This window comes from Pseudopodoces humilis, chromosome 1 (assembly GCF_049639895.1).
Source record: "Pseudopodoces humilis isolate 2021_Gansu_Grassland_sample_001 chromosome 1, ASM4963989v1, whole genome shotgun sequence".
NCBI classification, from domain to species: Eukaryota; Metazoa; Chordata; class Aves; order Passeriformes; family Paridae; genus Pseudopodoces; species Pseudopodoces humilis.
Window position 1 is genome coordinate 76,468,070 of NC_142200.1, and position 16,537 is coordinate 76,484,606.

At 35.6% G+C, this 16,537-nt stretch overlaps 1 protein-coding gene across 3 annotated transcripts in view; it reads right to left on the minus strand.

Moving 5' to 3' along the window:
• Positions 1–16,537, minus strand: part of CDH18 (cadherin 18) — a 321,195-nt gene that overhangs the window by 30,143 nt on the left and 274,515 nt on the right. For all 3 annotated transcript variants that reach the window (XM_088053404.1, XM_088053413.1, XM_088053400.1), the window contains exon 11: positions 6,708–6,844. In XM_088053404.1, coding sequence (XP_087909530.1) covers positions 6,708–6,844 — 137 coding nt within the window. The remainder of the gene's footprint in view (positions 1–6,707; positions 6,845–16,537) is intronic.

Consider the following 16,537-nt stretch of genomic DNA (forward strand, 5'->3'; position numbering starts at 1 on the left):
GTTTTTTTCCCCTTGGTGAAGGCAGGGTTTATGGTAACAATTTTATTTCTGTTTCTGTACTATACCTACAGAGATAATCATAAATATAAAAAACAATGCAAAAGACAGTATTTCCCTCTAATATTTAAAAAAAGTAGTCAATTTTATTTTTTAAGTCTATTCTCTATTACTACAAAAAATATTAGTTTTGAAGAAAAAGCTGAGACCAAAAATCACTATGGGGACATTTTATATTTATTTTAAGAAAAAATTAATTTCAAAGAAAAGCTGAAATCTAGCAACAAACTCATTGGAATTAAACAATCATGCTCCTGTCCACCAGATACAAATGGTTAGTAGTTTATAAAACTGCAACAGCATTTTGTTCTGATTTAGATTACTTTCTTAAAGATATTGTAAAGGAAACATTTTCTAAAAACTAATTATTTGACACAAGCTATTAGAATTATTCTTGGTTATGTGGAAAAATTTAAAATGAGAAAACAAATTGCCATAAATTCTTGTTCTTTTCTTTTAGTACTGTATGCTGGGAAGCTATTCCTCCAAGGACTTATTTCCTTCCGGCAATGCATATGTTTCCTTCATGTGTTTCAAAATAAACAGAAATTAATTGTGTATTTTTGTCTTTTGATTTCACTTTTTGTAAAATAAATCAGCTTGCCTCTTTAAAGCATTAACAGAAATACTTTGTATATTTTATATCTCTCCTCTAGCTTCAGTTACCCTTCTTCATATGACAGCCCCATGTAGTGCTATCAGGAGTAATATCTTTTAATACCCTATCTAAATCTTAATAGTTTCTTTTCTGGAAACATAAAATGTGAAAAAGAATTGTCAAATTCTTCTCATAACTTGCTGTTTAATGATGGTAATAAGGGTAGCAATATTCCTGTGGTTTTAAAGAACAGAGATAACCACACCTCACTATAAAAATAGTTATCTGTTTATCTATTTATTTGATGTAATTATTGAACTTTTATTATTCAGCATCTTAAGGGGTTTTATATTTTACTGCTGCATATTATTAGTTGTCTCTGTGAATCCTGTTTTCCTCTGAATTATGTAACTGCATCTTTATTTTATTGTGCTAACCAAGACTTATTAAAAAACTACTTATATTTAGAAAAGGCACTTAATTTTTTTTACCCTAAGTCTTCTAAAATAACTGTTCTGAACTTTTATTCTTGTGAGTTTTCCCAACTTTTCACAAATTTAAATTCTGAGTTGGGTTTGTTGGCAGTCTATTAAAATCTGTCTGAAAGTTCTTTCTCTGAGTAGTTCTTTTGCAATGGCTTTTTCCTGGTATCCTTTCCATAGCACATAGGGTATTGCATAGTTTGTCCAGGAAGTACTGCTCTACCTCAACACTTTGGTTTCTTTTCTCCTGAAGTTCATATAAGAAGTATGCATGACAAAGTAAGTACAGAAGGTGTATAAACAAAGAAAATGTATTTGTTTGGTTAAGATTTTTTCCCAATATTTGATATTTTTTTAACACGTTGGAGATTTCTGTTTTGTTTTTTTTTCTGTAAAATCAACTGCATAATGATGTCTCTTTGGTATTTTGATTTCTAATTCATTACAGTTTCAAACCTCGGTATGTATGGTATCCTTTCACATGGTCATTTTTTGCTGTCTCTTGATAGGACTTCACTAAGTGTGCGGGATCTGACAGAACCTGGAATGAAACACCATTATTTCAGTTCTCCTGTTCTATACAGCCTCTCCACAGCTTTGCAAATTAGGAGCTCTATTGTATTGACCCTTCAAACGCAGGTTTTTTGCACCCATTGTATTCAAGTTGGGCTTTTAAGCAAATAATGGAAGATAGCCTGATTTTCCATTTTCAGCCACTGCAGAGCATTTTGGAGACACTCAGGAGCACCACAACTCAATCCCTAAGCTTTTGATGATCTAATCTAAATCCAGAAATCCACTCTACACACCGATATGATAACCAACTGCATAAGAGAAATATGCAAAAACTTCCCAGTAGAAGGTACCTTTAAAATCTTTAAAATGTAAGCACTTTACTTTTTCTTGCTTTTAAAAAATCACTTTTCTAGTTAGAAGCACAGTTATTATCCATTTAAATGTCCAGTGTTTTATGATCTCAAATAATCTTTTGATGTTAACATCACCTGAAAAACATACCAAGAAGTCAGTTTGCTCTGTTTTCTTCTTTTACTTTCTCCTCCACATTAAAAACATGGTTCCCAGTATCAAAAAATCACAGGATCATTGATTTTGAAGGTACCTCCACAGATCTGCAAGTCCAACCCCTCTGCTCAAAGCTGGATCTACAAGGTATATTGCTCTGGGCCATGTCCAGTTGGGTTCTGAATGTCTCCAAGACAGAGAATCCACAACCTCTCAATGTGACCTGTCATAATTTTTGATCAATCTCACAGTAAAATCATGTTTCTTATTTGGTTTAAATGGAATTTTCTGTACTTCAATTTGTGCACATTGCATACTGTTATTTTACTGGATTCTACTCAGATGAGTCTTTCCTCATGTTGATCACCTTTAGTCACCTCTTAGACTCCCCCAACAGATATTTAAACACACTGATAAGCTCCTTCTGAGCCTTCACATCTCCAGGCTAATTAATCCCAGCTTTTTCAGCCTCTTCTCATATGAGAGATACTCCAGTTTTAATGACTTCATGGCTCTGCGTTGGACTTAGTCCAGTATGTCTGCATCTCTTTTGTACTGAGGAGCCCAGACCTGGAAGCATGCCTCATGTGGCCTCACCAGGGCTGTATACAGGGGAAGGATCACCACTCTCAGCCTACTAACAGGCTTTGTCACCAGTGCAAAACAGCACTGCCTTCCTTTGCCACAAGGGCACATCACTGGCTCATGTCCAGCTTCCATCCACCAGGATTTCCACCACATCCTTCTTTCAAAAGCTGCTAACCTGTTACTTGGCCCTGCATGTGAACTGGTGCACAGGATTATTGCTCTCCAAGTACTGGATTTCACATTTCCTGTTATTAAATCTCTCTTCATTTCTGGTTCAAGCCTGTTGAGATCCTCCTGGGTGTCAACATTAAAGTCTGATGTATCAGCCATTTCTCCAGTTTTGTGTCATTTGCAGAGAGAGTGAGCATGGCTGAGACAGCACTCTGTTCCACATACCACGTCATTAATGAAGAGATTAAAGTGTTGTAACCTGCATAAGCCACCCGGGGTAATTCCTACTAACTGGACTCCAGCTGCAATTTGGGCTGCTGGTTACAGCCCTTTGCACCTGCCATTTCAGACAATTTTCATTGCACTTGACCCTTCATTTATCTAGACCATTCTTCTATGTGTCTTGTTCTTACATTAATCTCTCTCAATCCTCCTTAATTTTTACCAGCTAGGGAGGTAATTTTGGAATTTGAATCACTTCCTATCAAGTGCTATCATTATAATGAATTCTAATTGACAGATTCTACGCTAGTCCTTAAAATAGCTCAGCCTTGAGTTTTTCCACTTCCAAAGGGACAGACTGTGTTCTTGGTATTACCATGACTGTATTTCTTTCCTCTAAAACAGTCTTACATCTGTTATAAAATATTGTGCATTTGCTCTGTACTTTCCTATGCTCATTACTCCTGTCCAAGACTTGTTAAAAAAACTTTTACTAGAGCCAAGCAAATACTATCTTCTCCCTCTTTCAAATAGTCTTTTGTAATTTTTTCAAAGAATTCTAAGAAGTCAATTAAATGGTAATAATGATATGTGAGTTTGTATTTTAAACTACTATTACTCCTTCCCTCTGCCCCAGATTCAGTCTCTAGATCCTTCAACATAAACTATAGTACTACTTCATCATCTTATTTTCTAATACCACAAAGAGATTTCAGGAAGTACCAGCACTGAAACAATCAAAGTAGATGCTTCTGGACACAAAAATTCCACTCTTCTTCCCTGTATGCTGCTGTTTAAGAACAATGAATTAAAAGAAAATTGAAGAAAGAAAAGGATGCCCATCCATTCTTGTAGTAATGGTGTGCTTTAAGAAGTAAGAGTACACAAACAGGAAAAAACCTGCTGATTATTAAATCAGCATTACTCCCACACAAAGTGTTAGGACTTTCTCAGATTTCAGAGAGGACATTTGACCAATGCAGACAGTATATATCACAAAGAAAAATGAAAAGTGAAAGTAAATGTCTTATGAAAGGTTCAGAAGGAATAAGGCTGAAGCATGAAGTATCATTTGGGGGTAGAAATATAATGTCGATTCTAAATTTCATTTATGTAAAATAAGCCCGATTACAAATAGTGGCCAAAAGGATGATGGTAGAAACTGAATTCTATCAGTGAAATGCAGCACGAAGTCAAGAGCAGAAAACACTTCAAAAAACTAACTACAATCAACACTTTATACCCACAGATCACCTCTTGCTGTTGAAGGAATACAATCTTTAAGGGCCTTGCAGGTTCTGCTCTGATCTTTGCCAAGCAAATGATGTCAGAAACTGCAGAAGCCTTCTATTATATAGATATAAATATACATATATATATATGTATATGTTCTATAAATATATCTGAGGAATACCACCACCACAGCTAAATAACACTTTGGTCATAGCCTTTGACCACTATTTCAGCTTTAGTCTTAGTTCTGCAATACCTTATTCTTGAAAGCAACAGCCTTAAGACTAGATAGGGGATAGACAGCACTTAAAGGAAGAGCTTTGGCCATACACAACATACGCCCCTTGCTCCACCATAAATTCAATTATTATTTTCACAATAGATTTGGAAGAGAACAACAGTGTTGTAATTTCCAAATTACTGCAGCTAAGAAAATAGTTGAGGAAGTAGACACAAGGAAAGGCTGTCTGTACTTTAGGCTGCCTGTCAGTCTGTCTGTCATCCAGCTCTTCTTAACTAGTGTTTCTTCCTTTTTTCATAAATTAATTGTTTCTACAGCTGACAATATAGATTTACTTGTTTTTCCAACCCCAGCTTTAACAGTAACAAAGGCAGTGCAAAGGACAAAAATATCAGATATCTTGTTTCCCTGTAACAAATTACAGCTGAAACAGAATTTTAAGCAGAGTAACTAAAATAAAAAACAAAAAAACAAACAAAGAAAAGAAAGAGTATAATTCTCATAATTCATTCCATTCTGTTTTAGTTATAAACATAATCCTCCTTCTTTAAACTATTCTCAGCATGATACATCTACCAGCACTCTTTTGATTATGTGAAACAAATAATGTGGAGAAAGCTATGTTTAAGTTTTATGCTACTGAGATTTCTTTCTGGAAAATAATTACATTTCAATGGTTTCTAAAAAAGGACTCATGACTACTCCTTTTTCCAGTGTTCCAATGCAGCTCTTAAATATTTTTTGAATTAACAGTATGCACCTGTTTATGATTAGGCTTTAATTATATTTTATTTCACACTGAATTGAAATAACACATTCTATATATGACAACACTGTCAAGCACAAAAGAATGTTAGTGCTTACTTTTTCAAAGACCTAATCATAAAATTCTAGATCTTATTATTTACTATAGAAAAGTACTTAGCTCAAAATGCCAATTTTTTTGTGAAGGTAGGTACAATAAGAAGAAACAATTTGTTGTCTTTATGAAATACATCTATGCTGTTTATTTTGTAGTGGCAGAACAGATTAAATTTTAACCTAGAGATAAAACATACGAAAGCGGTCAATAATGTTAGTGGAACCCGTTAGAGGTAAAACCTGTGTTTTATCATAAAAAAAAAGAGAAACCTAAAAAAAAAGGAAAATGATTATGCATAAAAGCATTTTACAATTTTGATCAAAATCACTGCCACTGAAAGATGCTATCATGAATAGTGTTTAGGAGGACTGAATCTATCAATCTAGGATAGCACTCTTTCTTCATTTGCCTTGTTTGAGTTTTTTACATTTAAAACCTTAAAACCTGACTGTGGAAAAATAAAGGCCTGTAATAACAAGGTTAACTGAAAAGTTCTTTAAATTTTCCTTGAAAATGTAGAAATGTAGAAATGTAGTAGAAATGATTGTCTCGGACTGATCAGCCCGATGGTTTTTGATCATTGCAGGGCTTATCCAAGGCAATGGAAATTCATCAGAGTTAGAGGACTTTCAAATGCACAGGTAAGTATTTATTGTAACTTTACTTGGCAATTTGCCTGTTAAAAGGCCAGAGACATAATCAGAAACTACTAGGCATCTGTGAAGTATAAATTAACATTGGCATACAATTAACTTTCAATTCACTAAAATAGTTGATACTAATCACAAGAAGGAAAGATTAATTTCTCAGACAGTACTAAATAATCTTAACTTCTAAGACATATGAATTGTGAAACACAAATGGGACAAGCTGCTGATTTTAAGACATTGAATGCTTAGAAATATTGTCAGGTATTGCTAGCAGCCTTCTGTCTCATGCAGAGAAACGCAGCAGATTTACACAGGTGGAATCACACAGGCATGTGACATTTTGTTTAATTGTTGAGTTAGAGTATTCACACACACACACACCAAAATCTTTCCTTTATCCACACTAGCTAAAACCCCACTGGTGTTAAAAAGAACATAACATAATGTAACATAACGTAAATAATGTAACGCAACGTAATGTAACGTAACATTATTAAGGTAGTCTTTCTTAAAATCTGAGAGTGATTTTTTTCCTTTCTAATTTTTATTTTTTATACTATGTGCCAAATAAATTATTTACCTATCTCAGAAGCAGCCACTGTGATGTTGTACCAAGGTGTCTCCTCTCTGTCAAAGATCTTGGCAGTCTTAATGGTCCCAGTACTAGGATCAATGGTGAAATACCTATCTTCTTCTGTATTATGATCAATGAAATATCTATGAAGAAATATAACAATATATATTCATTGTAGTATATGTAATCCAAAGTAACAGAAAGCTATATAAGAATATTACTTTCAAGCTTTAAAAATCATAGACATTTTAAAAAACAACCTAAAAAAAAATCTATAATTTGGAGAAACCCAAATTACATATAACACCATATTTCATTTCTTTCATAATGTTTTCTTTCTTTTGATATGTAACAACATTTCCTCCGTGAGTCACAAAGATATAAATTGCTAACAGGTGGTATTTTGCACAGCAGTATGCAACCCTGTCAATGTAGAGATACACATGTATTTTGACTACAAATTATGAAATAGAAAATCAGAAAAGAAAGCAGACTAAGATCTTACTATTCAGCTTATTTTCCTGTCACTGCAAACCAGTGTGATCAACCTCGGTTCCTGTTTTGAAGCGTGCCTCTCTGACATGAAGTCGATGACAAGATGACACATAAGCCATTTAGAGCATAACCATTACAGAGTATCAGAAACATCTGGTTCCCAGAGCAGCCATTGACACTACCCTAGAAGCAAAACTCAACTTCCCTGCTTTACTCCCTTGGCTTCCTGGCACTTTGCCTAGCAGGGAAAATAAAAGCCTTGAAGTGGGTAATGGAAGCAGAGGAAAAGAACACAAAAGAAGAGATTGACAAGACACTTTTTCCCAAAGATGGAATCAAATACTATGGCTTTTAACAAACAAAGCTATTATACAACCCTTCCAAGCCTTCTTACCTAACTCCAGAAAAAAAAAAAAAAAAAAAAAAAATTACATACCATAACTACGTTTCCTGGTAATTTGCCATCCCTGGTTTCATTCTGTGAAATTCCATATCTATTCAATATATGGAAGGCATATAAAGGTTAAAATTTATTTGTCTCTTCCAATTGCTCCTATTTTTACATTACCAGAAGTGTAATTCCTAGCTAATAATAAGAGTGGCACACATAAAAGTTGCCAAGCGAAGAACAATTAAAAATAAGTTTTATTTCTTTCACAACGTACTTATTTATACCAGTTCTGTAAACAAAAAGCAAACAAAGAAATAAACATTTAATTGAATGACATATAAAAGCAGAGATGATGTGGAAAAGTAGAAGAAATAAGCACTTTGAAGGGAAAGCAGAAATCTGAGTGAGTCACCTTAAGTGGTAAAAGAATTGGACACTCAGAGGAAATGCCAGACAGGATTTAATGATTTAGGGTAGACCTTCCTTACTGGAGAGAACCTGAACCCACCTCTCCCACCTGAAAGAATTACTTACATCCGCCTTACAATACGCTATCCTGCCTTGTGGAACTCCAGATTTTCTTACCATGCCTCAAGTTTTTTCAGCAGCTAAAGAACCATAGTTCAGTCACTGGGAATCAAAGCAGCCATAGTTAGGATAGAATATCTTTCTTTTTGCCTGTTCTCCATCTTTACTTTCAACATCATGAAGAGTGAAAGCCCTGCTGTATGACTTTGGGAGTTGTTGGAGAGACAGCAAACCTTAGTTCCTACCCATTTTATGTTTCTCTGGAGCAAGAATTGTCCTTGCTGTTTCCCATAAGCTAAGTTTCAACTTATTGTGCAGTTCATTATTATCAACATTTGAGAACACCTCCTTCCAAAATACACCAGAAGTACCCAATAAGGACACTTTGGATGTGCAAGATGGAAGGCTCAAGTTGCTTCAAACAAGTGGACTAACAAGATCTTAATTATGTAGGTGATGGGGCAATTTTTAAGTCAGGAAATTGTTTTCAGAGGATGTTATTGAGTGTATCACTAAATTAATGATGTAAACCCCAAAAACAAAACAGTGATGTTGCCAGAGAAAGAACAAAAAAGTTAGTGAATTTATGCCCAGCAGTCATTGCTGACACATTTCTGAAATTTGGTCTGGTTCTCTATGCTTGGTAAACTCAGGAGAGGAACTAGCAGAAAACTCCCGATGAACATTCATCAGTCACTGATTATGAAATGCTGGATGGTGCAGACATCCAAAGGAATGGATGAGGAATACTGGAACCCTCTGAGGACTCATCACAAAAAAGAACAAAAATGGACCATACAATTATCCTCTTGGCATTATTTTATGTGGCCCTATTTGTACAAGCTATATTCACCTCTTTAAGATTGTGCCAGTCTCAGTGGAGAAGCTGTATCTCCCATGTCACAGATAGTATTAAGTATTTACAAAAACTTGGAGACAGAGTGGTAGCAACCTCTAAAAATCCATAAAGCTTCCATATTTGCTACAGAGTCATGTTGACATCTGAATTTTGTTGAGAAGATACATACTTCAGGTGGAGAAATGCTGTCATGCCTTGCACCTTATGCTTGGCAGCATAGGAAAACTGAGCTAGGAAAAACAGTTGGAATGTTTTGATCATACTACTATTAACACAGAAATAATGAACGTTTGGTTGTGTTGGTCAAGATACATACACAGGTACAGAAGCATCTTTTGCATGATGAACTAGAAGGCTAAGAGAGAAAGTATGGGAGGCATAACTGTCCTTCAGTTCTCTTGGAGACCTTTCACTGGTAGAGCTTACAATCAAGTTATGAGATGATAAAACTTAATTACTTCTCATATAGCTCTGTTTTTTGTGATTCTAGGAGTCTCCTGATAACAACAAGAATTATTTACTGAGAAAAATAAATCAAATATTCTTTCCTGACCTGTTCTTAGGGAATATGTACTGCAAATCCAAATCAGTTTATAAGTCTTGTCCCTGCAAACATTAATTACTCTGGACACTGTTTGCTTATTATCGACATCAGGCACAGTGGCTATTCTGTTAGTCACTATTGTGCTAACCACAGAACCATAAAAATAGGGCTATGTATTATTTGTAGACAGTAGCTTTAAAATAGACAGAATTTCATATAGGGCTTCAGTGAGAAAAAAACTTAAAGCAATAACCAGCTGGATACCCAGCTGCTTTTGTGTGTATATGACTTACAACAAAATGTTACCTCTTCCTCTGAGCAAAGTACAGAAAACAAATTTTTACTGAAAACAGAAGAAAAAATCTGTCCCAAAAAATGAAGCTTGCATAGAAAAACTAATGTTTGCTTTTCTGATGAATTGTGATCATCTAACGATTCATTTTCATAGACATACTGTAAAAGATGGTATTTTTTCTTTTTTAATATGAACATCTTTTTCTAAATCTGTTAATGTGTTCCACAGAAGCTCAAATCTCTGTTCAAAGAATTTAGGATTGGATGAATAACTTCAATTGTATCTTCTGTGTCATTAATGAAAAAAAAATAATCCTGTGGTAATTTATTGTACAAATATTTTTACTTCCAATGATGCTAGAATAATGATATTTTTTTTTCTAATTTATCCACAGTAGCACTTCCCTTTCATGTGCTATCTTTTGCACGCAGTCTGAAATATTCACAGATCTACAATTTTTTTCTTCATTAATTAATAAATGAGTGGTACTTTCTTAGTTTTTCCCATTATTAAGATGTTCAGTTCTCCCCCATTAGTCCAGATTCTTCCTTAAAATTGTTTTGTGCATCATATCTAAAGCAACAATTTGCAATTCTCTGTCCCCCAACCTTCATGAATGTGTCAGTAAAACGAGTTACAGAAGATATTCCCACACAGTAGAAAACCTAGGAATGCTAGTTCTGCTTCCAACTGCTCAAAAATATTATGTACAAGAACACTTTTGGTATAGCAACTCATTTTTGTCATGTAAGAGGACGTTTAGAACAAGTTTCATTGTTTTTACAAAATGCTGAACAATTTAGACCTTTATAAATATTAGTCACTCATTTATCTTCAAGTTGAGAAAAGAGATCAGATATATCCATAAAAAGAGCACATTCTAGAGCCAACGATGCTTTACCTAAGCTTCTGAATTAACTTAATCTGATTTAACAAATTAATTTCATCTGGATAATAGTCACAATAGACACAGTCATTCCCTTCTGCTCCTACCCTTCCCTCCACATTTACCAATCTGCTTTTAGATGCTTTGTCTAGGCCACAGAAAGATATAGTGCAAGTTTTGAATTTCAAACAGTGATTTCAAAAGAGATTTTTCACCTTAACTCAGTTGATGGTTTCTGCTCTCTTAGAATGCATTAATTCAAAAATGAATTTAAAATATCTGCTTGAGATATTTATTTATAGGCATTTACTCACAACAGTGCCATGTGACTTAGGATGCTTATAACTACTGCACATTAAATCAGCACACCAGAGCTTCATGGCACATGGTAATAAAGAGACTAATAACAAGACATGCCTAGATAAACAGCTCTCCAAAAACTGTTTACATGCAAACCGGCAACAGAAATCAATCTGAAAGAATCATTAAAAAGGATCATGAAGATAGAAAACATAATAGTCATACTATCTGAAGATAATCTGAAGGAAATGAAATACCAAAATTGAATCCTACTAATACTGAGAAATGCAACATGTGTCATCTTTTTATTAGGCAGTGTCAGTGACTGGAAGTGCATTCCTAGCTTCATCCGTATCCTCCTTCTGACTGAAGCAAGCCAATGGCTCCTCTGGCTTCATTCCTCACTACATGCCTTTTAGTGAAGCAGTGGATCAGTGATGGGAGATATTCCCCCAGTTTTGCTGAAAACTAAAAGCATTTGCATCAATTAGGAAATAAAGATAAATATGTATGGATGATGGCCCTGGGGCAGAAGGTGAGTATGGAACATATAAATTTGCTTTCAGTGTTAAACCCGTCAGGCTCTAATAATGCAAAGACTGCTTAAAATGGAGAAAAATTTCAAAGGTGCTAAAGCGGTTTAGAAATATTAATGATCTCCAAACCCTTTAGGAGGGCTTCTGAAGCTAAAAGGCATAAGCATTCCCAGAAACTCTCTATCTAAATAGTTGTCTTAATATTAACACCAGTTTAGACAACCAGCATAGGCTGTTACTGTTCTGGTGTGGCTCTCTCTAGGTACTGCATTTTAAGGATGAATCTTCAGTTGGAACTTTTAAAACAGTTTTGAGATTTTAAGTTGTCTCTTTCTGTTTTTAATCCAATCTTTAATTTACCTTTTCATTATGTTATTTTTTTCATTTATTACCTTATTTATCAATGGCAAAAATGAACTTTGTGGCATATTTCTACCCTGGCTACAAATCTCATATTGATAGTAAACTTCCAAAGGCAAATTTCAGCCAGATGTGAATTCAAAGATCACAGTACTTCTTGGAGTTTTGTTTTGAGACGTAAGCAAATAGTCAGTTCTCAAATAACAAGTGAAACTGGTTACAAAAAATTACTTAAAAAAAAGTCCATGGGAAGGGAACAGAGCCTTTTCCAACCAATTATATCTTTAAAGACTTATCAGTTAAAAGCCAAATGTCATTATAAGGAAACCTGTTAAGTTACAGATTTAAGCAAGAAACTTTCTCAGAAAGGGATAAAGTACAGAAATTTTAATTTCATTTTATAAATATCGTGGTAAACGAAGAATAAGCAACTGCATGGAGTGAGAGAAGGAGGTACACCATGACAAAGAGTAAGACAACCAACCAGCTGCATCTCTCTGTGTTTGACCAGCTGGAGAACAACAAGAAATGGCCCATGCTGGGACATAACTTGAGTGCCTGACTTTTATCTTCTCTCTGCCTCCTGACAGCAGCACTCATGAGCCTGGGAACCAGCAGCAAACCCTTGAAGCCAAATGAGGTAGTGGGGAGACATTCTGTTGCCGTGACTGTCTTGCACTACACTACTTCCATTCCAGGGCCAATTTATTTCCCCATAGTTCAAACAAATTCAGCCAGGAGAGAAAAGCAATTGTGAAGTATGAATCAGAAGTCATGCCAATCAGCAGGTAACCAATTTTCTCCCTGCAGCATATCTGGTACATTAAGGAGACATTTGATGTTCCAGAGCTCCTTGGCAGAAGGCTGCTACTGAGAACTACAGCCTTCAACTGTGCTTTCCAGGTGTGAAAATTAAATACATTTGAAGATAGCTTGGAGAAGGTAATCCCTCTATTTACTGTTCCTTTGCTTTCTTTTCAAACAGACATAGCATAACTTTGAGAAAGATACTGTTCCTCTCAAAGCATTTAAAGGAAGTTGATTCAATATGCTGTTCTCTCTGAGTTATCTCCAGTGCTGGCTGCCAGCTGATCAGCAGTACGTTGTTCTTTCCATACAGGAGTCCTGGCTCACCTCTCATACTGAAATCTCAGCTCAGCCAGAGTGGCACTGTTCCATGTCCTAGTCCTAGAGATGGGAGTTGCCAGATCCCAGGGGACATGGGGGAGTTGACAGCAGTGTCTCCCAGAAAAGACCCTGAGAGGCAGCCACTATTTTAAGAATTTTATGCCGAAATATCAGCTTCCTGCTCCAGTTCTCATTCCCATCCTCTAGCACACTACTCACTTTTGGACAGGAAATTTGGAACACTGTTCATTTGAAGGAAATATGCCCTTTGCAGACACTCATCATTTCAACCTGGCAGTTTCTCTCTGCATGTGTTAATCAGTGATCATTTTTCCAGCTAATTCTACCAGTCAGTGTAGGCTAAGAACAGGCCACACTCTTCAAGGCATAATTCAGAATTTAAAACAAGATAAAGGTTTGTCTTCTTTTCATGACCTTATAAATTTCTTCAGAGGATTATGACTGTCCAGAAACATTTCAGGTAGATGTGTTGATGGCAGAACTTTATCTTATTATATCCAAGTTGCTTGTTATTCAAAGAGATTAACATTCAGATGCTGCTAAAACATGAGGTGCAATGTCACATGAGAAACAAGCTAGCTACAGCTACACCTACTTCTCTACAGCTACACCTACTTTTCTACCTACCAGATAAAGAACGGTATTCTACTTACACACTTTTTTCCTCTACCTATTATACACTAAACCAAATAAAACTGAGATTGACATATTTATGCCTATTTATTGGAGTTGCATTATCCTATCAAATGACTACATTCTAGAGTTGCTCAGATATGAAGGCTGACTCTAAAACCATAAAAGAATGCTAATCCTTGAAGCATTCTGAAGTCAGTAGAAATTATAAAAACATAAAGATGATGTTCTGGCATGAAAAATCAGTATTTCATGGTCAAAAAATTGATCTGTCAGTGTCTTCTCTCTCAGCTCTCAGGGAGGGATGAAGGTGGTTTTTGTTGATGTGGGATTCTGACCACTGTCCTGAGATGGATTCTTCCTAGTTAAAAGAGCTGTCAGAACATCTTACCAGTTCCTGCTCAAGAACATGGACATATTTGTTACTGGGAGAGCTAGGACACATAATTTGACAAGAATCAAAATTAAATTGAGGCCTCAGGGAGCAAAACACCTCAACACTGTAAAAGTTTTAAAATGTTTTCTCACTGTGAAATCAGATGGAGAATTAGTGAAAAGATTGAAGAAAAAATCCCATCTCTGTTCATCCTTTCAAAATAGGGTGTTATTTTTCTGTCTCAGTTTACTGGCAATCTTAGAGAGAATACTGAAGGATTATGATAATGTTGTGCTTTGAAGTCTTCTTTGAGAAGGGCAGATTTCTGCCTTTGTCTCCACCAGCACAGGCCTGGCAGGATCTGGAAAATCTCACATGTTACCCCATGGGCAAATGGAAGAGGAATGGTCACTCTACATGATGGCACTGATCTCAGCAAGCTGCCCTAAGTAGAGCAAGAGTCATAGACTTATTTAATCACAGCCTGAGTTTGAAGGGACCTTAGATATCATTTAGTTCCAGCCTCTCTGATGTGGGCAGTGGGACCTTCCCCTAGACCCGATTTCTCAGAGCCCCACCCAACCAGGCCAATGTTTAAACATTTCCAGATATGTGGCACTCACAACTTCTCTGGGCAACCCTTTTCAATGTCTTACCACCCTCACAGTGGAGAATTCTTTTGCTAATAGCTAAGTTAAACCACCTCTCTTTCAATTTGAAGTCATTCCCTCATGTCACTATATGCTCTTGTAAGTAGTCTCTCTCCATCTTTCTTGTAGGCTCCCTTCAGGTAATGGGAAGATGCAATTATGTCACCCCAAACAGTCTAACAGTCTATTCATCCAATGCATCTCCTCCCAGTTTAGAGAAAATTGTGCTGTACAGGACTTTATGGAAGTCCAGATAAATGACATCTGTAACCCTTCCCTTGTCCACTGATGCAGTCACTCCATCAAGGCCACTAGACTGGTCAGGCAGGGCTTGTCCTTAGGGAAGCCATGCTGGCTGTGCATAGGACAGCAGGAAACAAACTGATTTTATTCCTCTTATATGGCCTTCAAAGAGAAAGTAAGACAAATGAAAATAGCTAGGAGAAAGGACTTCTGTATTTTCCAGAAGGGAAACTTACCCCTTCTTATCATTTCACTCTACTGAGAGTATGGATGAGTAGCATAGAAAGTGAACTGATCTCCGAGAATGCAGGGCAGGGGGAGGGGGGAAGGTGGGGGAGGGAACTTAAAAATATAATTTTTATTTTCAGCCCCTCCTGTTGATTCTTTAATGCAGCTGTCTTGCACCTCCCTTCAATTTGAATCACAAATTGAGGTTTTATTCTACCTCTAGCAGATTTAAACTTTACATTAGAAAAGAAGTCTAAAATCTGAATTTTTTCACAATACTTTAAGACTTTGAGAAATAGTAATAGGAATGCATAAAACTTACAGGTACATTCTTTCATCTACATATGAGCATGCCTCTTAAATATACCATTTACTGAAAATTAAGATTACTTTCTAAAGGCTGATGACAGAAAATATTCACCCTCAGATGAGTCTAAAAGATGACTATCCTTTACAATCCATGCAGCAAAAGTTAAAATAAGTTTCTCTACCTAATGCAGGAATTGACTAAAAAATCCCTACACACATTAATTGTTACAATCATATGCACCTGTAATTCATTAATTTTTTAGTATTCTTTCTGAAAGAAGGAAAGAGAAGGTTGTCAAAGTAGGACAACGGAACTATGTATTTATTAGAGCCTCTAGATATCAGATGTGTTGGAAAGCAAGTTTTTGTATTCATTAGTATATACATGTATTATAACCATTATGATATATCATCCATTTTAAGACAACAACATAAGACCATTAGAAAAGTGGGAAGCCAGGATCCTGGCTGAGACTGTACTTTAATTCTTGACAAACTTAATACAATATTAGAAGTAAATTTTTAGGACAAAATAAATTTAAAAAAATTAAAATTAATTTTTAGCACAAAATTTAAAAAGAAAAAAAATAAAACCCAGCCCAAAACCAAAACAACAGTTTTTTGCGAGCTTCTGTTTCCTCTAGCTGATTAATCCTTGTGAATAAAATACATTATAGTAAGGTATATTACAGTCTGATTAGGGTCCAACAGAAAATTTACTTGAATTCCAACATATTAATATAACCAATCAATATTCCAAGGACCAAAAAAATACAAAGTTGTTTTTAACCAAGCAATTGTAGATCTTCTGAAAAGGGGAGATACTTATCTTTCTTATCATTTGACACTGCTGTCACAGGCAGAGTCGTGATCAGGACCTGTACCCCATTCACCAGAAGTTTTCTGTTAGATACCAGGAAAAGAAAAATTCTTCCCAGAAATGTAAGCAACCTAAGTTAAACATAATAAGTTGGTATAAATAAAAATTACTAGGGGGGCAGAGGTCCTATCATTAAAGCTCAAAACAGTGATTCACCTTCTGTACCGCTGCATG